The sequence below is a fragment of the Coniosporium apollinis genome, assembly GCF_000281105.1.
Source record: "Coniosporium apollinis CBS 100218 chromosome Unknown supercont1.31, whole genome shotgun sequence".
In the NCBI taxonomy this organism is placed as follows: domain Eukaryota; kingdom Fungi; phylum Ascomycota; class Dothideomycetes; genus Coniosporium; species Coniosporium apollinis.
The window spans coordinates 347,234-369,631 of record NW_006913293.1 but is presented as its reverse complement, the minus strand read 5'-3'; the positions used below and the strand labels follow the sequence as shown (position 1 = coordinate 369,631).

At 56.4% G+C, this 22,398-nt stretch overlaps 11 protein-coding genes across 11 annotated transcripts; 6 read left to right on the top strand and 5 right to left on the bottom strand.

Moving 5' to 3' along the window:
• Positions 1–428: 428 nt before the first annotated feature.
• Positions 429–1,816, top strand: W97_06185 (uncharacterized protein; the record flags this gene model as incomplete). Its single annotated transcript, XM_007784195.1, has 5 exons — positions 429–440; positions 469–640; positions 707–849; positions 906–1,322; positions 1,382–1,816. The coding sequence occupies 5 exons, from the start codon at positions 429–431 to the stop codon at positions 1,814–1,816; spliced, it is 1,179 nt and encodes a 392-aa protein (XP_007782385.1).
• Positions 1,817–2,619: 803 nt separating this feature from the next.
• W97_06184 (uncharacterized protein) lies at positions 2,620–4,060 on the bottom strand (the record flags this gene model as incomplete). Its single annotated transcript, XM_007784194.1, has 2 exons — positions 2,620–3,636; positions 3,692–4,060. The coding sequence occupies 2 exons, from the start codon at positions 4,058–4,060 to the stop codon at positions 2,620–2,622; spliced, it is 1,386 nt and encodes a 461-aa protein (XP_007782384.1).
• Positions 4,061–4,362: 302 nt separating this feature from the next.
• On the top strand, positions 4,363–8,515 carry W97_06183 (uncharacterized protein; the record flags this gene model as incomplete). Its single annotated transcript, XM_007784193.1, has 6 exons — positions 4,363–4,593; positions 4,673–4,699; positions 4,752–5,731; positions 5,788–7,569; positions 7,641–8,188; positions 8,301–8,515. The coding sequence occupies 6 exons, from the start codon at positions 4,363–4,365 to the stop codon at positions 8,513–8,515; spliced, it is 3,783 nt and encodes a 1,260-aa protein (XP_007782383.1).
• Positions 8,516–9,971: 1,456 nt separating this feature from the next.
• W97_06182 (uncharacterized protein) lies at positions 9,972–10,725 on the bottom strand (the record flags this gene model as incomplete). Its single annotated transcript, XM_007784192.1, has 3 exons — positions 9,972–10,423; positions 10,512–10,610; positions 10,668–10,725. 3 exons carry the CDS (start codon positions 10,723–10,725, stop codon positions 9,972–9,974), a joined length of 609 nt encoding a protein of 202 aa, XP_007782382.1.
• Positions 10,726–11,968: 1,243 nt separating this feature from the next.
• On the top strand, positions 11,969–13,464 carry W97_06181 (uncharacterized protein; the record flags this gene model as incomplete). The annotated part of the gene is made up of 5 exons (XM_007784191.1): positions 11,969–12,041; positions 12,101–12,133; positions 12,193–12,830; positions 12,884–13,140; positions 13,200–13,464. The coding sequence occupies 5 exons, from the start codon at positions 11,969–11,971 to the stop codon at positions 13,462–13,464; spliced, it is 1,266 nt and encodes a 421-aa protein (XP_007782381.1).
• Positions 13,465–14,455: 991 nt separating this feature from the next.
• W97_06180 (uncharacterized protein) lies at positions 14,456–15,393 on the bottom strand (the record flags this gene model as incomplete). The annotated part of the gene is made up of 2 exons (XM_007784190.1): positions 14,456–15,326; positions 15,377–15,393. 2 exons carry the CDS (start codon positions 15,391–15,393, stop codon positions 14,456–14,458), a joined length of 888 nt encoding a protein of 295 aa, XP_007782380.1.
• An 834-nt stretch (positions 15,394–16,227) lies between these two features.
• Positions 16,228–16,524, top strand: W97_06179 (uncharacterized protein; the record flags this gene model as incomplete). Its single annotated transcript, XM_007784189.1, has 1 exon — positions 16,228–16,524. The coding sequence occupies one exon, from the start codon at positions 16,228–16,230 to the stop codon at positions 16,522–16,524; it is 297 nt and encodes a 98-aa protein (XP_007782379.1).
• Positions 16,525–16,663: 139 nt separating this feature from the next.
• Positions 16,664–18,031, bottom strand: W97_06178 (uncharacterized protein; the record flags this gene model as incomplete). The annotated part of the gene is made up of 4 exons (XM_007784188.1): positions 16,664–17,236; positions 17,437–17,667; positions 17,722–17,805; positions 17,864–18,031. 4 exons carry the CDS (start codon positions 18,029–18,031, stop codon positions 16,664–16,666), a joined length of 1,056 nt encoding a protein of 351 aa, XP_007782378.1.
• Positions 18,032–18,243: 212 nt separating this feature from the next.
• W97_06177 (uncharacterized protein) lies at positions 18,244–19,282 on the top strand (the record flags this gene model as incomplete). The annotated part of the gene is made up of 5 exons (XM_007784187.1): positions 18,244–18,365; positions 18,418–18,516; positions 18,569–18,864; positions 18,938–19,125; positions 19,202–19,282. 5 exons carry the CDS (start codon positions 18,244–18,246, stop codon positions 19,280–19,282), a joined length of 786 nt encoding a protein of 261 aa, XP_007782377.1.
• A 335-nt stretch (positions 19,283–19,617) lies between these two features.
• W97_06176 (uncharacterized protein) lies at positions 19,618–20,651 on the bottom strand (the record flags this gene model as incomplete). Its single annotated transcript, XM_007784186.1, has 2 exons — positions 19,618–20,388; positions 20,448–20,651. 2 exons carry the CDS (start codon positions 20,649–20,651, stop codon positions 19,618–19,620), a joined length of 975 nt encoding a protein of 324 aa, XP_007782376.1.
• A 509-nt stretch (positions 20,652–21,160) lies between these two features.
• Positions 21,161–22,078, top strand: W97_06175 (uncharacterized protein; the record flags this gene model as incomplete). Its single annotated transcript, XM_007784185.1, has 2 exons — positions 21,161–21,506; positions 21,564–22,078. The coding sequence occupies 2 exons, from the start codon at positions 21,161–21,163 to the stop codon at positions 22,076–22,078; spliced, it is 861 nt and encodes a 286-aa protein (XP_007782375.1).
• Positions 22,079–22,398: the final 320 nt, after the last annotated feature.

Here is a 22,398-nt window from a genome sequence, read left to right as displayed (position 1 = left end):
CGGAAAGCAATTTTTGACCCCTCACCAGCGGGGCATCCACACACACCTCCGGCGAAGCACACTCGAAACGGCCACCACCACCAACAGCTCCCCAGCTGCCCCTGTGCTGCACACCATTGCTGTCAGCTTTTCACAGCTGCTTAGAGCTCCTCGGTCAGCCATTGAAGGCTCCCTCGTGCTCGTCGCACCCCAATTCGTCTTCTATAGCTTTCGCGGGCCCTTGTTGGGGTACATGCAGCTTGGAATGCCACCACGCTCGTCGCTCACCAGCTCCTTCTCCGTCACGGACGCCCACAACGAGGTTGTGTGTCCGCTGAAGAACCACGATGGATCCAGCTGTCGCAAACGTTGCGTTGGCGTGAGTCTTCTCGCTCTTGCTCCTGCTTCTAGCTGTTGTCCCCATGCGCGTCGTCGTCATACCCGACACAATGAGCTGTGAGGTAACAGGCGATTTTTTCCGCTGGGCAGGAGAAGCGGTATCGCTCAATGCAGGAGCATATCCGCAGAGCGCACCCTGAACACTACATATCGAAGCTTCCGGCGACAGAGGAGAGCTTCCTTATGATGGTGAACACCCCGCCGTCCGAACGACCGCCGCCGCCTCCACCACAACCGCCACGCACATCCGCAGGACCGTCGGGTTCGTGCTGGATCTCGCTTTGGTCGCCATATAGACTGACACCCTCAGACCCTGCCAGCAACATAGACCCCATTTTCGGCGAGAACTTCGATTCTACCAGGTCGTCAGACGAGTTTCGGCGCGGGTCGCTGATACCAGCCGCGAACGCGGCAGCAGCGCTGGCACAGTTGCACAGTCACCGTGCGGACTTCTCGTGGGATCCTGAGCAGGTAAGTCGGCGCTGGTCCCTTTCCAGGCGGTCATTACTGACGTTGGAGTTACCCAGGATCTCCTGTCCGAGAACGACTCCAAGCCCAACCGGCTGCGAGCCCACTTCGCGCCGACCGAGTTCGACCAGCAAACATTCTTCGACGATGCCTACCCCGTTCCGAATGCATACTTAGGCCGAGAACTGCACCCTTCAGCGCTGGCGCGGTCACCGCCCGGTCGTTCCTCAACGCTTCCCCCCGGCATGCGCGCAGTCAAACCAAACCGCCCACGCAAACCGTCTGTCACACAGAACGCGCTGAAGCCAAAGCACGAGCGGACAAAGTCGAAAGAGCACAAGCGGAGGATGAGTTATGACAGGAAGGCACAGTCTGCGGAGCCATCGCTGGCCGCAGCGAAGCTAGGATCTCGGTGGGAAGATCTGATCGACGCTGCAGCATCGGCCACGGAAGCGGACAGTCGGGATCTCACGCCGGTACGGATATGTGCAGACACGTCAAACCTCGCAAGTCCATCCACTAACGTCCAATTCAGGTCCCGGCTTCACCGCACATGTTCAGCCGATCCTCTCTTCCGCCCGGCGTCGCGTCTCAGTTCCAGCTGTATCAAGCGTCGCCGCTGCAGAACTCGTTGACCCCTCCGCCGCCGGACCACGCGGACCTGCATCCGTTTCCCTCCGTGGAGTCGTCGATCGAGTCGGCCCAGTCGGGCCAGAATTTCCACATCGCCTCTCAGGGCCTCTCGGACTCGTCCCCAACCTATCAGCACCAGGTGCAGATTTACTGCGCCGGATGTCACAAGCTGTCGCTGCTCAAGGCAAGCTATGCTTGTACCGAGTGCATCTGCGGCATCTGTCAGGAGTGCGTGGATGTGCTTGTTGGCGAGCAGGCGCGTGGTAGGATAGCGAGGTGTCCTAGATGTGGGTCTATTGGGGGGAAGTTCAAGCCTTTCCAGCTGGACATCAGATGAAGTGCTTCGGTCTGCTCGTCCCTTTGGATGTTCGACTTGGATTCAAAAGTTCCTCATTGAGTATCCCTCGAGGCGTGACCTCTGCGTTTACGGATGCCGGGTCTAAGGCATGTCTATTCGGCGTTCTCGGGTGGGGTTTGGGTAGACGGTCTGGTCATTGCAACGGGGAGGACCGCACATCCATGCGAGGGTTAGATTCATCACGTGTTGGGATAACCGACTGGCGTCGGTCTGTGTTTCAAGAGGTGAGAGGAGCTGATAGTCAATCTTTGATGTGGTAGAGCCAGTTGCTCCCGCACTTTCATCTTCACTAGCCGGTTCGCATCTTTAAGCCTCGTGTCTGCAGCTGTTCTATTCTGGAATCGCCCCGTCTGCCCTCTTCCCTGGACTGTTGGCGCTCAGACGACTGAGCCCAGAGTTTAATATTTTTCTCGCTTGCACAGATTCTGCACACAAGAGAGCCTTTCGAATGGGTGGAGTGGGCAATCAAGCCGGTCTCTGAAGAGACCGTAGCATGCCGCCTGATGTACAAGAACGTAGGAACAACAGGGCTCTTGCGAAGTCTACCGCCCATCTCCGCCAAGAACTGGACCGTTGAGTCGTCTGTTATCTATGCTTGCTAGAGTACTCATGTCTTGCAGAGTCTTTATCACCACGGAGGTGGTGACGGTCCATGATGGAGAGGGTGGAGATCTAGTGTTGTATGTACAGAAGACGAACCTATCTTCGCTGGAGCGGGGTATCAATATAAAAACAAGAGTCGAGTGGTAAGTGCCTCTCACACATCAGCGCCAGTTCCCCATTCAGGTGCTTTCCCCCTTCGCAATCGCGGCTTTGAGAAACCTCCGCAGGAGCATCTCCGTGCTGTCCGGATCATCATGCTCCTTTCTCTCCTTCCAAAGCCTTCTCAACTCGAACGCAACCTCAATCGAGATCAGCGCAATGATGCCCCACTCCAACAGCAGCCCATGCTTCTCGCTCAGCCGCTCCCGTAGCACGCTGGCAATCTCCTGCGCATAGTCCATCTTCTCATTGAGCGTCTTGATCCGCACGCCGACATCCAGGGCACGGCCCACGTCGTCGTAGTAGCCCTCTAATCCGAGCTCATGCCGGCTGTCCCAGAAGAGGTCGGGGAGTGAGTCCGTGAGCTCGGAGTAAAGATTCAGCTGCGCGCGGATGCTGAGCAGCTCGCCTGTTTTGCGCAGGATGAATGAGCGGGTGAAGGGGAGGCGGGAGCCGCGCGAGAGACTGGTCGGGATGCTGCGGGTGGAGTCGAAGTAGCTGCTTAAGAGGGTTTCGAGCACAGCGAGCTTCGTGGAGCGGGCGAGGCCAGAAGAAAATGCGATTTTGGCGAGGATGGTGTCGACTTCGCGGTTTTGTAGGGGCTTGTCTTCGGGTTTCGCGCTGGCGGTGTTGTCGTCTTGAGTTGGTTCGGTGTTGCGCTCGGATGAATCGGGAGACTTCGTGCCCAGGATGATGGTGTCGCCGATGATGCTACTCCATTCCTTCTGAGGGTCCTCGAGGTAGCCAAAGTCCTCGGTCTCGACCAAGTGCAGGTGGGAGCCTTCTGCTGCGGGAGAGAGAATCTTGGTGACCAGGTGGAAGGCTACCTTCTCAGGCGTGTTCCATGCTACCACTGTGCCAGAGGGGAAAATGAAGATGTCCCCGGCGCCCAAAGAGGGCGTATTCGCTGTCTGGATGTGTACAACCTGCGGGTAGAGCCCGGTCTGGTATGGATCGAGCACGAAGCCATGAGACTCCACCAGACGGGCAACAACAGAGACGTTGTACTGTTCTGCGGCGCAGTACGCGGTGATTGTCTGGAGGTGAAGATGTCAAAGAGGTGCGGGAGCATGCCTTGTTGTTGGTACTTACTTTCGTTTCGACCTCTGGATCAACATAGCGGGTCCTCCCAACCCTCTTGATGAAGCCTGCTCTTGAACGTTCTGCCTCCACTGCTACTCTTCTGAGGGACGTCTTTCCCACTGACGCCCGTGATGGCTTCCGGCCCAGCTGCTCCTGTGCGCCATCGGGGGCCTCCGGATGCTGCGGCTGCTGCTGAGGTTGCTTTTTGAACAAGATAGCGGATGAGCTGAAAGGTTGTTGTGCGCCGACTAGTTGCGAATGCCGGGGGGTTGGACTTCTTATAGAGCTTAATCGAAGTGCAGTGCTCGGCCGGCTTGACAGGCCCAGTGCCCGTCTTTTCAAGATGGTGTGCGCGGCATGCCGCTGGACTGTCTGCATCGCCAGCAGAGCGTTGGCATTGTATGCGGAGTGAAAGTGCTGACAGCGTGGGGCCTAAATCTCGGATTCAAGCAGCTGTCACAAACGTTTTGAGGCTCCAGCTGTCAACCTCCGGGCTTTTGCATGGTTCCGCAGCGGGCCTTGCCGCCGACGACATCACCGAGAGCTCCCGTCGTCACCACCTTCACGCCAGCCCTGGAGCTTCAAGGAACGCCTTGTATACAACAATGCAGCGAAGTCGATAACAATCTGGCCTTTCCTACCCGCCGAGCCCCGGACGGACCGCAGCTCATGGAAGCAGCATGGCTGCGGAAAAGGACGAGCATGAGGAGACGACAGCGGTTGAGCACCACCATCACCACCATGCGCCAGCAGACCCCGCCCACAATGGGGAAGTGGACGAAGACAATGAGGTGGACGACGAAGAGGAGGATGAGCCAAAGCTCAAGTACACCCGGCTGACGGGTAATCTGGCGTCGGTATACCGCGGCGGAGATGCAACAAGCGCGTCCATGGTAGCTGGGGACAAAATGGTACGCAGGATATCCTTCGGAGCTTCCGCAATGCTGCTACGCAAGTTACGCGATGGAAGAGAAGACTGAAAGTTTATAGATTATTGGCACGCATAACGGCAACATAGTGAGCATCTTGACTTCCACCTGCTCTCGAAGCTCCTGCTAAGCGGCCGCAGAATGTCCTAGCATTACCGTCCTTCGTACCCCTCAAACTTTACCGCGCACATACAGCATCTGTCACCGCGGTATCAGTCTCGCCTTTTCCACCTGCTCCTAATACCAGGCCAGAAGCCCTCGCCAGAACCGTCACAGAAGCCCCCGCTACGCCTGTAAGAGCGCCTTCAACGAACAACGCTGCCATAGCCTCGCCTCGGACGCCCAAGCAGCAGCCAGCCATCCCCGCGACGCCGTCAAACTCAATATACATAGCGACTTCTTCAATCGATGGACACGTGTGCGTGCAGTCTCTGGTGGACTCGAAGGATGTCATGTTGCGGAATTTCGCGAGGCCTGTACAGACCGTGGCGCTCTCTCCAGAGTTCAAGAGCGACCGAAGCTACCTGTCAGGCGGCCTAGCAGGAAGCCTGATACTCACGACCGGCGGCCGACCTGGTGTGAGCGCCAACGCGAACACGAACAGTCCAGCAGCGGCTGCCTCCGGATGGCTCGGGTCCATTGGCCTCGGGTCGAACACTGGGAGGGACACGGTACTACATTCTGGCGAGGGTAGTATTAGCACCATCAAGTGGTCCCTGACCGGCAAATATGTTGTCTGGGTAAACGAGCAGGGCATCAAGATCATGCGATCGAACATCCGACTCGACAGTGCGGATAGCGAATCAGCTTGGAAGCGCATCGCCCACGTTGACCGACCAAATCGAAAAGGTTGGGAAGACATGGCAGGGGTGTGGAAAGCGCGCGCTGAGTGGATCAATGATAGCAACCTTGAGTCGGACAATGATGATTCCCCTGTCTCGAACGGGTCACCTGACAAAACCGCTGGCACACGCAAGGTCTCCAACGCGAAGAAACGTCTCGAGAAGCTGGTAGTAGGATGGGGAGACGCCGCCTGGGTAATTCAGGTAGATCCCGGTGGGGCTGGTACTGGAAAGAACGTTGGGGAGAGGACTGTGGGCAGCGCGGAGGTTTTGCGTTTGTGAGTTAAAGGCTTCGAACAAGCCGTGGCCGAACAGCTGACATTCATTTTCTCAGCTTACGGTTCAATGACTGCATTGTCTCTGGGTTATCGCTCTATACCCCTTCTTTGCTTCTTGTACTTGCTTACCGCACACGCGACGACGATAATAATCCGATCCCCACCTCTGTACAGACGACGCCACGAAAAGGCGTTCACCATCGACAGAATGGGCTTCAGCCTGAAGTACGACTAGTCGATGTCGCCAGCAAACTAGTCGTCGACGATGACACACTGACTGTGAGCCGGTTTGAGTCACTTTCAGGCGCCGATTATCATCTCAGTACGCTGTATGTACCGCCAGTACCAACGAACATCACTCCAGCCCAACGTGGCGCTCTAGAAGCCATTGGAGGCGGTCTCTGGGACGCAGGCGTCAGCGCGACTCGCATCTTCAGCTCTGGCGCAAGCATCATCAGCCTGCCCAACAGCGGTGAAAACGCAAAGTCATCCTCGCCTGCTGGCTCAGCCAGCGCAGGCAAAGCGTCCCTCGCCGGCCGGAAACCACAGGAGCCACACCCCGCAACTATCAGCCCCGGTCTCAAGATTTTCATCCAGAGTCCGTATGACTGCGTTCTAGCAGTCAAGCGAGACCGCTCCGACCATCTCGCTTGGCTCCTCGAACACGAGAAGTACAAGGACGCATGGGAGCTCATCGAGAAGCATCCGGATGTCGTTTCCACAGCGGACAGAGACGCAGATTCCTCACCCGCCAGCACGCCCTCCAAGACGCGCCAGAGCCTCGCAGACTTCTTCGCCGATGACGCCACCGCGTCCCAGACGACCGTCTCAGCCACAGCAGCCGCCAGCCGCGCTCATAATTCCGCCGTCGAGAAAGAAAAACGCCGCATCGGCGATCTCTGGGTCCAGCAGCTTGTCTCAGCGGGTGACTGGGCAGCCGCGGGCAAAGTAGCCGGACGCGTACTCGGCACCTCCTCGAGATGGGAGCACTGGGTATGGACGTTTGCGCAGGCGGGAAAATTCGACGACATCACACCATACATCCCTAAAAAACCACTCACGCCACCACTACCAAGCTTGGTATACGAGGTTGTACTCGGCCACTACATCATCAATGATAGGCTACGACTCAGAGACCTGCTGGAGCAGTGGGATCCGGAGCTATTCGACATTGGCAGCGTGATCAATGCTATTGAGGATAAGCTCCACGCGGGGGACGTCACGGAGAACAGCGTCGAAGGCGGGGAAAGAGGCCGCGATTGGCGGATCCTGACGGAAGCGCTCGCCAAGCTGTATCTGGCGGACAACCGGCCGAAGGAGGCGCTGAGGTGCTATATCCGGCTGCAGAATGCGGATGCCGCCATGAGTATCATCCGCGACTATCACCTCCTTGCGGCCGTGGCGGACGATATTCCGGGCTTTGTGCTGCTAAGGGTCTCGAAGGAGCAGATGGAGTCTGCGCCGCTGAGTGAGCTGGAAGAGGCGAGCTCGGAGGCTATGCGTCTCCTTGTCGATGAGGCGTATCAGGGTATTGTACGGCCGCATGTTGTCGTCGAGCAGCTGCAGGAGAAGGGGCCGTCGTATCAGCCGTTCCTGTTCTTCTACCTCCGAGCGCTGTGGAAGGGGACGGGCAGCGAGACAGAGTTCGGAAGGGGCACGGAGAGGATCGCTACCGAGGGCAAGACTTTGGTCGAAGAGTTTGGGGACTTGGCAGTCGAGCTACTGGCGGAGTACGATCAGCCGCTGCTTGGCGAGTTTCTCAGGTCATCCGCTTCCAGCTATGATCCGGAAAAGGCGATTGCGGTATGCGAGACAAGGCAATATATACCGGAGCTGGTGTAAGTCCATCTTCACTCCTTCCTTCACTATGATCATTGCGGGTGATTTAAGAATTCTGACGTTGGGACAGATACCTCCTTAGCAAAACCGGCCAAACAAAACGCGCCCTCTACCTCCTGACATCCTCCCTCTCCGACGTAACCGCCGCAATCGCATTCTGCAAATCCCAGCAAGATCCCGATCTCTGGGACGACCTGCTCTCCTACTCCATGGACAAGCCGCGCTTCATACGCGGCCTGCTCGAGGAAGTCGGCACGGCCATCAACCCCATTGATCTAGTTCGACGCATCCCCGAAGGTCTCGAAATAGAGGGCCTGCGAGAGGGCATCGGGCGCATGGTAAGAGAGTATGAGATTCAGGTGTCCATTAGTGAGGGCGTGGCGAGGGTGTTGAGAGGGGAGGTTGCGGTGCGAATGGAGCTGCTCCGGAAAGGACGGGTCAGGGGCGTGAAGTTCGAGATCGTGCACCAGGAGCCGGAGCACGTGGACGTGGGGGTTGAGAACGTGGAAGTGCCGGTCCCGCCGCCGCTCAAGGGGACGGAAATGGATGAGAAGCGCAGGAAGAAGAGGGCGGAGCCGGGACATTGTGTTCAGTGTGACCTGGCCTTTGCGGATGATGGTGAGTCTTGCGTTCCCTTCTCTTCTACTCTGCCTCCCCCACGTCGCTGTCCTCGCATTGCTTGCCGCTCTTCAGCAGCCCCGCTAGATGCAAAATCTAACCTTATGTTCAGAGAAAGACACACTCATCGGCTTCGCCTGCGGACACGTCTATCATCTGGCCTGCATCCTACCCGACTTCTCTCCCATCAACGCCTCAGCTGATGACGACAGCTATGGGTACAGCTCCCGCAGCGTTGGGCCGAAAGTCTCGCACGCGCATGTCATTGGGAAGGCACTGAAAGGCGGGTGTCCTGTCTGCGCTGAGGACAGCACAGAGGACGCGTGAGAGGGTTGCCCTCTTGGCTTTGCCATCCAGATGAGCGCTGGTGGCTACTGAGGCGGGCTATGTGAGAAATGAGGTCCATATGTGTATATAGTCGTGTCGTGGCGTATTTACCTATGGGAGGGGAGGACAAGTACGGGCCGTCTGGTATACATTCTACTGCATGGAATGGCGTCTGCATCGGGGGATGAAAAAGAATGGCCTAGACTCCAAGCTTGGTTACTATTGCCAGTCCATCTCAGACACAAACTCGACCAATCCCGTTCTCATCCCAAGTCAAGCCTTTGAACCGACAACACTTCGAATGCATCATTGGGAAAGTCTCAGCTCCACCATATTCAGTCCAACTCCTGCGATGACAAAGCGGCAATGCGTGAATTGTTAAGAGAAGATTGCCGAATTCATCAAGGACACCGACTTCCATCTACCGCCGTGTCCGGTTACTCATCGCCCTCACCGCACGCGTGAAGCCTGACGGTTCTCCCAACGCTGCCGTGCATGGCCGCGGGAGATTACCTACGTTGCTGCAATGCCCTCTCCATCCGGCACCACGAGTGAGTGTGTGTGTGTGTCGAGCCGAGGGCGCACGACATGACAGCTCCATCTGCATCCCTGCACACCGCGTTCCCCTCCACCAGCCTCTCCTTTTCTGTCCTCACGTCCTCAGCCTTAGGCCCCGAGTTCCGGCTTTCAGGAACGCAGATCGATATCCCGGATCGCCGTCTCGCCCAGCCGTAACTGGGCCGCCGCGCATCGCAAAGCGAGAAAACATCGATTCTCAGTCGTTAGTGGAGTGATGCCCTCGTTGCCGTTGGCTCGAGAGATTGCAGGGGGTCTAGTTCGTAGTCGTACAGGGTAAACTGCATAGACTGCGTGCTGCAGTTCGAATGATGTGGACTTCTTGTGCAGATTGATATGCACGCGATGAGTCTCATGCATCTCCAGCCAACGTCAGTGCGTTCTAGATACCCGAGATCCCTGTTTGATGTTCCCGGTTGGGAAGCGCTAGGGAGATGGCGCCAGCGCCAATGCAAGGTACCCGCGCTGGATCATGGAAATGCTCGAAGGCTTGTTGGGAGCGCAGGGAACTTTTTGATCCAGATAAGAGATGCGCTGAGCAAATGCTGGGTGGCTTGACGGTAGTGGAAAGGGCTTGGGAGTCACAGATAAGACCTCGAAAGTCAATGATGCGCAGTCTGGATGACTCAAGCCTTCAATTGCTACCTAGCTCAAGCCGGCCCTCCCCCCGAAGTATGCAGAAGTGAAAGCAGCCACCACAGAGTTTTACAGCTATGTCCGAGTGCGCACGCCGCGAAGATGCTAAGCGTCGCAGAATAACCAGAGTATCCAGTCGCCCCAAGTCCCTCCATCATATCGCCCATTACCATTATATCCTCCATGCATTCAACCCTGCACAACCCTTGCAGCAGAAAACGCTCATGCTGAGAAGTCGAACTGTCTAGACGAGGCTCACGAAGAGGGCGCTGCCGAGGACGCAGACCATGGCGAAGCCGGTCATGGCGGACTTGGTGACGGCGTCGTTGGAGGGAAGCGGGCTGCTCTCAGCCGGTGCGGGGGGCGAAGCGCTGGCTGGGGCAGAAGAGGCTGGGGCCGAAGAGGTCGGGGCCCGGGTGGTTGAAGCGGTAGCTGCGGACGTGGTGCCTGCGCCGGCGGTGCTTGACGAGGCCGGTGGGGCGACGCTGGCAGGAGAAGAAGCTGGCGGAGCGGGAGCTTCGCTAGTGCCGACGGCTGGAGGAGCACTGGTGGCGGCGCCAGAAGTGCCAGGGACAGGGACGGCAGGGGTAGCAGAAGTGACGGGAGCAGCGCTGGTCGGAGGAGCAACCGGGATGACCGGAGTGCTAACGCACCATGCAGGAATTGTCTCGTGGGTCACGGTGATGGTGACGGTCTCTGAGTGAGCAGCCAAAGGTTAGCGTGGAAGGCAAGCGGGCTAAGATACGGAGAAGTATGAGATGCAGCCTCGGTGAATTGGCACTACCAATTGACTTGTCGATGTAGATGAGAGTGCCGTTCAACGAGGTGCTGTGGGGAGTACGATCGAAGAGACGCGTACCAGCCTGACGGGGAGCGAGATTGCCTGCGAGTGACAGTCAGCGACGAGCGAGGCTTGTCGTGTGAAGATGTTGAGACGTACCAGCTGCGACAGAGGCGACGAGGCCGACGCCCATGAGGGCGATCTTTGAGCCGTGCATTTTGGCTGATGTTGGTGTAGAGGATGGTTTGGTGTAAGATGTCGCGGAGAGAGCTAGTAGTTGATGCTGTGCGGCGTTGGATGCTGCGAGAGAGAAAGAGGACGTCAGTGATGTGCTCGAGGAAGTGAAGAATGGGCGAGGGCTGTGGGAAAGCTCACTTGCGGTAGCTGATGCTGAGAGTTGTGAGTGATGTGGGAGAAAGGAAGAATGGAGGTGGGGGGGAGGTAGAATTTAAGCACGGTTGGGTCCCGCCAAGCCTCCTGTTGTGCGCAGCAACGGTACCTGGGTAGGTGGGAAAGTGGACGGCAGCTGCGGGCGAACGCAGCCAGCGCAGAGCAAGAGCCAGTCATCTCCCCGCCAGCAGTTGCCCAAGTGCAATCGGCGTCCGGTAGGTAATGGGAGCAGTAGAGCAGTGCAACGGGACAATGTTTCAGGTGCAATGCCGGGTTGCACAGATCTGCATCATGCAGGCTGGCTGCAGGTACTGGGGCGCACCTGCCCAGATGAAGCCCTTCCCCCCTTCACCCCTTCACCCTTTCACCACTTGGCGCAATCCCGACTGTGATGGGTGGGAACCTCCGTTGGGACGTAGAAGAAAACACCACTGCCAAACGGACGGGAACGAAGCATCGCAGCCGCAATTGAGTTTAAGAAACCTGACCACCCCCAGCTGCTTGGACTATGAGATTTGCCTTCAACCGTAGGTAGATCTTGCGTTGCGAGTGAGGTCAGATGCCCCAATGCTTCAGATGGTGGAAGCTTCATGTCGCAAGCCATGCTACTTTGACGAGATGTGGAAGCAATGCACAACTTCCCTCTAGCATCTGCGTCCTCATCTCGTGCTCGTCGACGTGAAGTGATACTCATCCTAGACTTGGTGCGTGAAACCGCAATTGCGCTCGTGGTGAGGCTTCGGCGTGCGTGATGCCCATTGAGCCTCAGAGGCTGGTGGCGATGCTCGGTGCGCTGGTTTCCTTCGTCATGGGGTGGCGCGACTTCTTCTTCGTGGGCAACTTCCTCATCGACGGTCTTGCCGGCTCCCATCGCTTGGCGAACTTCTTGACTACATCTTCGACCTTCTCTTCCCTCAACCTCTCTCTTCCACAGTCAATCCAAGCCCAACTTCTTTGCTCGCTCGTTACCTCCCATACTCTTCGCTCGTCCAGCCCATTCTTCTTGTACAGTTGCCAGTCAACACTACATCCTGTGAAGAGTCTTTCCTTCAGCATCCTCCACAGTCAACATGCAGCTGTTCAAGATCACCGCCCTTCTGGCCTCGGCCGCCTCAGCCGTCAATGGCATGGCAACACCTCAAGGTACGCCGACAAAGGTCGGAAGAGCTCTCAAGACGTACCTCGACTAACCATCCTCACAGAGAATGCTGCAGCCCTCCGCCAGTATGCTCGTCGTAAGTTTCTCCAGTGCCTCACTTGTTGACCCTATACTGACACTGTTCCCTCTCCCCAGAAATCGGTGGCTCCAGGCCGACCGGCATAGTCACTGTCGTCCTCGTCGATGTCATCCCAGCAATCTCGACCTCGACGGTGTACACCACACAGGTCAACACCGTATACAGCTGTCACCCAACGGTCACTGACTGCCCGCTTCGGTCTCCCCCAGTAGCAATCGTTACTGAGACGGTTGCCATCTCAACAACCCTTTGCCCTATCACTTTGACCTCGTCTCGCACCACTGAGGTTGAATGGAGCACAATCCCTTGGACCTCATACGACTGGAGCACCATCAACTGGAGCAGCCTCTTCTACACTTCGACTCCTTCGACCACAATCACAATCGACTCTCCCACGTCAAGCTCTGTTCCGGCATCCACGACCGTAGCTACCATTCCAACGACCATCACAATCTCGGTGAGCTCTGTTGCACCGAGCATGACCTCCACAAGTTCTGCACTGCCGAGCTATTCTTCAGTCAGCTCCCCATCAGCTAGCTCTTCACCAGTCAGCACTTCGTCAGCCAGCTCAGCTTCACTCAGCTCGACTCTGGCAAGCCCGTCGTCAGTCAGCTCGTCCTCGACAAGTTCTAGCCCGGCCATTTCAACTTCAGCAAGCTCCACCGTCGTCGCCTCGTGGACGATCAGCTCAGCTGTGTCCACCCCGGCTTCTTCCAGCTCGGCTTCGTCCAGTGCTGACTCGTCCAGTGCTGCCTCGTCCAGCTCGGCTTCTGTCAGCTCCACGGCAGCCAGTTCAAGCGTCTCCGCTTCAGCAAGCTCATCGGTTGCCTCGACCAGCTCGGTTCCAACCTCCTCTTCTACATCTTCAGTAGCTACTTCGTCCGGCTTCTCGTCTTCAATTGCTTCGCCTCCAGTCTACCCCTCCATCCCACCGACCTTCATCAGGACGCGGACTTCGACGATCACCATCCCGGGGGGTCCAACCAACTCTTCCTTGTCGACAGGTATGACTCTCTACGCTCCTCGCTCTTGCCGTGCCATACTAAGTCTCTCCAGTGTCAAGCACCCTTGCCGTGTCCTCTGCCTCTTCCGTCCTTACTACCGTCTCCATCACCTCGCTTGTGCCCAGCTTCACTCTGGCCCCAAACAGCACGACTGCTTCCCTCCCAAGCACGTCAGAGTCGATCATCGCCTCCACGACCCTGGCCAACTATACTCTTCCCCCACCCCTACCCACACCGACGCAGTTCTACGGTGCTGGCAACAAGGCCTCGTTGGCGCTTTCGTGGATGTTGATGGGCCTTGGCTTCGCAGCAATCGTCGTGTAGAGCGGTCGGCACAAGACGGATCGGTCATCGGGACGACGAAAGGGGCGAGGGGACGGTACATTGCGGCTTCTCGACGCCATACATGCTAGGGCACGGCAACCTTAGACGGATGAGCAGAGCTATGGGGCTCTCAAGTGCTCGCTTTCCGGCATCGTACATATCTATCTCGGCAGATTGTTTGTTTCAGCTTCGGGTTGCTCGTTGCAAAAGTTTGCCGTTCAAGAAATAGTATACTCACATTAGACATGTACATACTACGCGCATATCATGTAGTCACAGTATAGTGTATAGCTAGCTTTGCTTTGGACCCATAGAAGAGTCGTTGATAGCAATGCAGACATAGCCTGAGCCGCAGAGCAATGACCTTAGGTGTTCAATTTGACAAGTCCCCAAGGCAAGCCTCAACGATTGACATGCAAAACCGCTTTCGCACTTGTGCACAACATGTTTCTGCTCGTGAAAACAGTCATGGGAAAACGCAAGTCAAATCAAGCTTTTTCGAGTCCGATGTCCGTCGATCGGGCCCGCGCGCCGTTTGCTTGCGGGGAACGAATGAGCGACAGCCGTTGAGTCCCTCGGGCGCTCTGTTCGCTTTGCGGTCACTGGGCATCAACGTCCAAAATTACCAGCGCATCATGAATGTTTCGCAGAATCGTGGCGAGGCTATTGCTGCTTATGCGTTCGGTGGTGCGGGAACAAGTGACATAGCAGGCCCTTTGCGGCGGCTAGGTACAGAAACACGTTCGCGGTTTTTCTGGAGCTCACGTGGCTGAAATACTATGGGCGTATAGGGAAGCCATGAGGCATGAATAAACTGCTGCGTACAAATTGAGTACTCCGACTCGTCTGATCCAGTCACTGGTTCCTGCTCTATCCTGCACCGGCAACAACTACGACCAAGGCAGCCGACCATCCCACCTGCACCAGAGCTTCGTGCAAACCCTCCGAGGCCGACCTACAATCTTCCCTCCCTTCCTCCTTGTCGCCGACACTACTGTAAGGCCCCGGACATTTCTACGTCCCCCATGTAGTCTTCCCTGTGCGGGCGTCGATGCCTCGCTCTCCTAACCCTTGCAACCCTCCCCTTCTTCGCCGGACGTCCCCTTCTCAACTTCTCGAGCCCATAGCGAACAGACTCATCCATCACCACCGGCGGCTCAACCGGCTGAGGCAGCAGCTCCTTCCACCATATATCCGCCGCCGCTGACGCCGCCTCCGACGGTCCGGCCACGGCCGTCTGCTGCGTGTCCCTGCGGCGCGGCGCCTCGAGCCCATCCGGAGAATGCGGCCGCTGCTCAGCCGGAAGGCGGTACTCCAGCGGCGCAAGCCGCAGCGACGCATCAGGCTCGACCCGTTGGGCCGCGAGGCTCTGGCGCGAGTCGCCCTGGCGCCACTCCTCGATCTGCTCCTCGGTAAACGTCTGCGTCCGGCGCTCGTGGAGCGGCAGGTGGAACTCGAGCTCTGGAAGCTCTTCCGGGGGCGGGAAAACGGACAGCGTGGACCAGGTGGCGTCGGCCGGCAGGGCTCGCGCTGATGGGACCAGGGGCGGGATGCGTCTGGCTTGCTCGATCGCTGCGGACGGCGGGCGGCGGAAGTAGCACTCCAGCGGGAAGGGGTCCCTTGGCGGCAACGGCAGAAGCGCCCTCGTGGGCGGGGAGGAAGGCGGTACGGGCCAGTGCGCCGGTAGCGAGAGGGCGGATAGTGGTGGTAAGGTCCTGGGGTTGGGGAGGAGCCTGGGGTTGAAGGCGCCGGGAGGGGACAAAAAGGCGCCATCTCCCCCGGGGATGGTGGCTGTATTGATGGTGGAGGGGATAATGGGAGAGGAGGGTAGCCTGGGTAGGGGGTGGTCGGGCGACAAGGCTCTGGTGCGAGGTTAGGACGATGCAGGGTCGAGGGACTGAGTAGGACTCACCGCTGCGGTCCGCTCATGATGGATGGTTTTGTGAAGTGGTGAATGATGATAGTGATGTGTGAGATTCCGTGCGAAGCGCACAGGGGAAGAAATGTGCTGGAGGCGATCAGGGAGTGGGACTCGGGCGAACTTTATAGGGGGAGGTTTTGAGCCTGGATAGGTCTTTCCGTGGGTCCAAGATCGATAGCTCAACTGCCTACCAAGGCTTGCTTCTTAAGTTCCACTTCACTTTCGCAAGCGTCCACGGTACTCCAAATCCCACGAACATCGTTTTAGCGGGGCTTCGCCAACGGTGCGGACGCTCCCGAGAGCTACCGCTGACGGTCTTCGTGCCCTGCTGCTCCCCCACAAAGCGCGGCGTTAGAGTAGCGCTGCTAGTATTCCCACTCCAGAAGTATATCGATCTCACTCCCAAAACCGCGATGGGGAACCAAAATGGCAAAGCCAGCGTGGCCAGCAGAGCAATGATATGACGCGCACAAGAATTGTTCTGAGCACGTTCCCAAAGAAAGTTTTGACTCAACTTCAGCCGTACCGCGGAACGGGCGTTGAGTGCGCGCTAAGGAATGTGTACCACGGTCTCGAGTATATTATCTGAGCGAAAAACCCACGAAGAATTTTATTAGGGTCGTGTCCTTTTGGTTACGGTTCTTCGGAACTGATGAAGCTCTCGTTTCGCACACAGATCAAAATACTTACGCATCCTCACCACTTACCTCCAGGATCCTTTACCGTTCCATCGTCGCAACCTCCAGCCTACATCATACTTCCACCTCCCTTTACATTCTCCTATCATCAATCCTTCCAATCATCATCAAACTCTCATCTCCCTCCTCCTTCTGGAATCCACGATGTCCTCCCCGGAGGCTAAAACCTTGAAAGGCCAGGTCGCCGCGAAACTGCAGGCCGCAGGCAGAAAAGTCAAGGCGCTGGTCAAGCGCGAAAGGACACCTACGGGCACGGCGGAGAAGCTTCGCCAAGACTCTGAGGCATCTTTGAGCGACGAATCTGAGGAATCCTCGAGCGAGGCCGAGGACCTGAAGACCGATTTCCCCGCTCCGGCGGACGCCAAATTTCCCTTCGAGGCTCCGATAGACTGCAATGGGCGTCGTCTTAGCCGCTTCCAGGAGGCCATCGTCAATGCATAGAGGCCTGATCTGCTCGCTCATCATCATAAATGAAAACTTTCATCAACATCGTGGGTTGCTTTACCGTCTGGAAATGCAAAAGAAATCACTAATACAAGAAGCAGATGAAGACTGATCAAATTTGAGACTACCTCTACAATCACTCTGTAGCACTCTCCGCACCACTTCCATCCACTGCCGGCGACACAACTCTGGGCGGCGCGCCAGCCTTTGGCGGACCTCCAACCTTCGGCGGTGGCGGTTTCGACGGACCGGTTTTCGACGCCGGGGAGTAATCTTGCTCCCGACTCTTTGCCTCACCTTCCTTGAAGTACTCATCCATGGCCGACGCCGGCGCGATTGCATGGTGCTGTCTGGCCTTCCTATGAGACTTTGGTGGTCCTCCTGGTGGCGGCGGAGACTTCGATTGGAACCGCAAATTAGCTGGGACGAGGAACTCAGAGGATGCGGGCGGGAACTGAGGCGCAGGTTCCATGGTTGCCGAGCTGGAGGATATCGGTCGTTTCTCTTCAGGCGCAGATTCGAATAGCGTCTCTCCTGGCGCTTGGGGAGGTTCTTCCAAGGGCGCTGGGATTCGGTGGAGCGCGCCGAAGCCGAGTGTGCAACCCAGGGCGCCGGTACCGCCCCAGCTGCGGTTGGGCGTTATGGTTACGGAACGCGTGACGTTGTATTCGTGGTTGTAGACGTAGAGGCGCAGGGGTCGGTTCATGTACTGCATAGTTTTAGCAAAGTTTTCCTTCCCATCCCCTTGCTACAATCAGGACCATGTGACGTGCACGCTTTACATTCCTTTCACCGACTACGTGCTCAAACACCCACGTAAGATAGAGACGAGATGATTCTTGTGGAAGTACTGATCTTACAGTGTGTATCGCGAGATGGGTAGCGAGTACAGACGCTGGAAACACTCACATCTTCTACGAGCTCACCAAGACCAGACTCCCCTCTGACAAGACCTTCCGGACTTCCGATCACGTAATCACCGTACGGAAGCAATCCAGCGAGGTCGGCAGGCGAGTTCGGCATGACATCGAGGATATGCCACACGTCTTCGATCGTGGTCAAAGGAGTCCATTGCAGAGACAACCCAAGCGACGGAGGATTCGTCGGCACTTGGGTGTAGATCTCACGTATGCGCTGGCCCTACGGAGAGCGTTAGAAGAAGCCGACTTGAGGCGACGTGGCATGAACACAGACTTTTGCGCTGAACAAGCCTAAGCTAATCGCTGAGCCCGCACAGTTTCGCACTTCGGCCGCGAAGAGACTTGGATCGGGGTTGTCCTTAGCGAGCGGTCAGCCATACAGTACTGCGCACACTCGTTGTGAGACAAGCCCTTACGATGGTTCTTCCGTTGATGCCGATGATGAAATCAAACCACGGCTCAATCGGCAGCTCGAGGTTGTTGTTTCTCAACACTTGGAAGCCGTACGCGCCTTGGATGCCTGACTTCTGCTCCTGAGGTTCAGCATCGAGGCGCGAGATCAACCTGTTGAGTGCTCCAAACATGACGAGTCACGCCCACGGATCTCAGATGCGCGTAAAATTCGATGAGGTCTCGAAGTTGGTTGCAATTCTCATCTCATTCTCCAAGGGGTATCACGTGGTCAGAGCTTCTCGTGACTTCGCCGCTGCTTCACTTTCAATTCAGGACGATTGCCGGTCACATCATGCATGATCAAAAGCGACAGATGAGTCCGGTCTGGCGAACATAGTCAAAAATGGGCGAAAATTACTACAACCATGAGGAAGAGGGCGCAGAGGGCGCAGAGGACGCTGAAACGGGGACGCCAGGAATCTTCCACCACACACATCACTCTCAGGTCCCAGTGAATACCCGGAAGTAAACTTGTCTGTCCTACCAAACATACAACGCTGTTGACAAATGAATATAGATACTTCTCCCAGCGCTACAAAATCTTCTCCAAGTACGATGAAGGCGTTTGGATGACCGATGACGCCTGGTTCGGAGTCACCCCAGAACCCGTAGCAAAGTAGGACAGCTCCATCCAAATACGCATCTACGAATTCTGATGCTGAGTCAAGCAAGATCGCGGAGCACATGGTGAAGATCAGGCCCACGGGCAAGAGGGTACTCATTGACGCTTTTGCCGGCGCGGGCGGCAACGCCATAGCCTTTGCCCGCTCAGGTGAATGGGACCAGATCTTTGCCATTGAGCAAGACCCGCAAGTCCTACAGTGCGCGAAACACAACGCCGAGGTGTATGGCGTGGCCAGCAAGATCTGGTGGTACGAAGGAGACTGTTTTCAGATCATCAAGACAAAGCTCGCTCAGATAGCGAAGACTCAGGCTGTCATTTTTGCTAGTCCACCATGGGGAGGTACGCTCGTTGTATCCCGCACAGGAGCTGTTGCCATGTGCTCATAGAAGGAGGAGACTAAGCGACTCTACAGGCCCATCCTACAACGCCGATAAGGTCTTCGACTTGTCTACTATGCAGCCATATACGCTGCATGACCTGTACTCGTTCTTCTCAAAGTACACAAAGGACGTAGTACTCTACCTACCGCGGACATCCGACCTCAACCAGGTAGCGCGGTATGCCCCTGAGGGAAGAAAGCTTGAGGTGGTTCATTACTGCGTGAGTGGGGCCAGTAAGGTGGGGTTTGACACTTCGACAACGATGCAAGTTCAGAGCACTGACAGTCTACCTTCAGGCGTTGTGTGCATATTATGGCGATTTCAGCTACGCCACGGGCTGGCCCGTAGACGAAGATGAAAGTGCACTGCAGACTTGAGGCAGATGCACTCCGACGATACGCACGAGATGCCTCGATGCGAATGTTGCAAAGACTTGCCCATGAAGCACGAGCCACATACCGGGTATGTCTCCAAGTTTGGAGGGCTTCGTATGGAGCGTCATGAAACAGATGTTTAGCGTGCATGGGTCAGCGGACGGTGCAGTCTTCACTGGTTTGACGAGGATCTCAATCGACATTACCATCGGCAGGAACAGATTACTGTGAGCGGATACTTTTGATCCGTTTCCTTCCTTGTGCTAAGTTCAGGGGAGTATCCTATAGTCCTCAATATTCTGGCTTCCGAATTGGAAGCCAGCCACAAATCAACACCATCAAGAATTCTGCTCAAACCTCTCCACCCAATTCTCGTCTCCTCCCAGATGTCTATACACCACCCTCGAGTCCAAATCCTTGCACCTTGGGTCATTCATTGCGGCCGTGTACGTCTCCAGTCCTTTCTCTCCTAAAGCTAGATCCACGCCCACACGCTTGGCCGCATCAACCGCGAGCCCAAAGTCCTTGCGCATTAGCTGTATCTTGAAGCCACCCTGATAGCCCTTCGACGCCGGCGCTTCAGGACAGATACCTGGGACTGGACACCACTTATCACAGATGGCGCTCTGCGCCGTACTGGCATGGAAGACCTTGGCGAGCACCCTGGGATCCATCCCGCTCTTCATACCGATGTTCATGGCCTCAGAAGTAGCTATCGCGATAAGGCCGGAGCAGTAGTTGTTGCACAGTTTCGCGGTCAATCCTAGGCTCTGGCCTCCGCAAGCAAAGATGGCGTCTGGGTTGCCCATCATACCGAGTAAGCCCTGCAGCATGGGGAACTTTGGGTCTGACTCTGCGCAGCCGACCATGAAGGTAAGCGTTGCCTTCTGGGCGCCGAGATTGCCCCCAGAGACGGGTGCATCGTAGAACGAAGCGGTTGGATGTTGCTTAGCGATCGCATCGGCGACTTCAAGCGAGGTAGCGGTATCAATCGTTGAGCAGTCTATCAGTAGCTTGTTGGAGAGGTCTGCAGCGAGAACGCCGGTGCCTGGGGTAAGATATACCGAGCGGACGTGGCTGCCTTCAGGGACCATCGACATCACAACATCCTAACATCTTGGTGAGCTGACATAGAGCCGGCCTTGAAGTGGTCGTGAAGTGTCCATACTGACTTCTCCGCAACCTCCTTTGAGCTGCTGCAGGCCTCTGCCCGCCCACTGGTCCGCGAGGACAGCTCTTCTACGGTAGACGTCGATACGTCGAAGACATAGATGCGTACTGAATCTGATAGCTTTTTGCATAGATTTTCTACCATGGGAAATCCCATCACACCAAGGCCGATGAAGCCGATTGTACTGTAGTTGTACGTCATTACGCAAGTGTAAGAAATCAGACGTGATGTGAATTCGAAAGGAGAACCCTTGGACAGAACTTGATGTCTAGCGTAACAGTTACAGCATGTTCCTAAGGTCGTGATGTGTGTGACCTCCCCCATTTTGGAGCCAGCACGGGGGGGCATCGAAACTCCTTCCACCCCGTCTCCCGCAATGCGGACCTTGCAGGATGGAGAAACATCCGAAAGCCCTAACTACCGGTGCTGTGCCAACAATGACGCCGAATTGTCCTTGGCATGTGGCGCCCCGCATATCTGTTACGAGACGCTTTCCACCACAGCCCATCGGCCTCGTTGGCACCGTCATGGACGAACAGTTTTCTGTGCTTGGCGGTCAGGGCGAACTGAAGCTTGGGCAGACCCTGAGTGACTTTGGAAGATCAAAATGGCTCCAAATTCGGGCTTGGTGCGCTTCAGTTGTCTACAAGTGCGCTTCCAATATCTATCACCATACCTCTTGCTTAATAGTATTTTGATAACAATCCACCATGACGAACCACGAGACCCGTACGAGTATAGCCGATCACCCTGAAAAAGTTCGGATGCTTGTCTTGGAGACAGACGAAGCACATCCAGACACCGAGAGCGAGCGAGGTAGCTTTGGCGACATATTCGATCAGCTGTTCAAGCAGGCCGGAGACAAGCATGACCCTCCGCTCGGGGTCGAGACCGTGATACGGTTTATCGTCGAGAACGAGGGCGGGAAGGTGCCTACACTGGACGATTTCAAGCGCGGGGAGTTGGAGGACATTCACGCTATCCTGATCACAGGAAGCATGTACGACGCTCATGGCGAGGACGAATGGATTGTCAAGCTCGTCAAGTTAATTCAAGGTTGGTGTTGGGTTCATCATTCGCAAGCTAGGCGGCAAATATCTAATCCGCGTCTAGACCTCTGGACCGAAAGACCAGAGATGCGCTTCTCTGGCGTTTGCTTCGGCCACCAAGTCCTCTGCCGCGCCCTCGGCTCCACAATAGAATCAACACCAGGCGAGAAGTGGGAGCTTGCACACACCGAGATCAAGCTATCGCCCGTCGGCGAGAAGCTGTTCAAGAAGAGCGGCAGTATCCACCTCCACCAGATGCACCAGGACCACGTTGTCAATGGACCGTCGCCTTCCACTACCGACCTTCTTCCCGAAGATACACCTGCGCACGTTTGGGGCTCCTCCGAAACAACAATGATCCAGGGCGTGTACTTGCCGAAGAAGCTGTTCACGAGCCAGGGACACTTGGGCTTCGACGAGAAGATGGTAAAGCGGCAGATTGAGATGAGAGTGGAGAGCGGTGGGATCAAGGACCTGGATCAGGCAGAGGCGGCGAAGAAGACGGCGGATATGGAACACGATGGAGAGTCGGTCGCAAGCGCTATATTGAGGTTCTTCCACGGAGATGACGCTCTATAGTACGGGAGCTCTCCGTGTCAATGGCGCAGCTTTGCCGGATGGAGTGGTACGGCCTTGATGACCTTCCGAATTACGATAATATAAGATCAATAATACCCTCTGACGTTGTACGCGCGGGATGTTCACAGGACACTGTGAACCTCCTGGGCTGTTCCACGCTTCGTCCGTGTCGACCGCAATTGAAAGTACAGAATTATAGAGGATCTTGCATGAAGCCAGCCGCTGTTGTGATAGGGCAGTTGGGGGTGAAACTCCAAGGCGTGACGTCAAACACAGCAGTTGTCGCTGCTGCTTCTGGACACGTGCGGGGAAGTAATCAG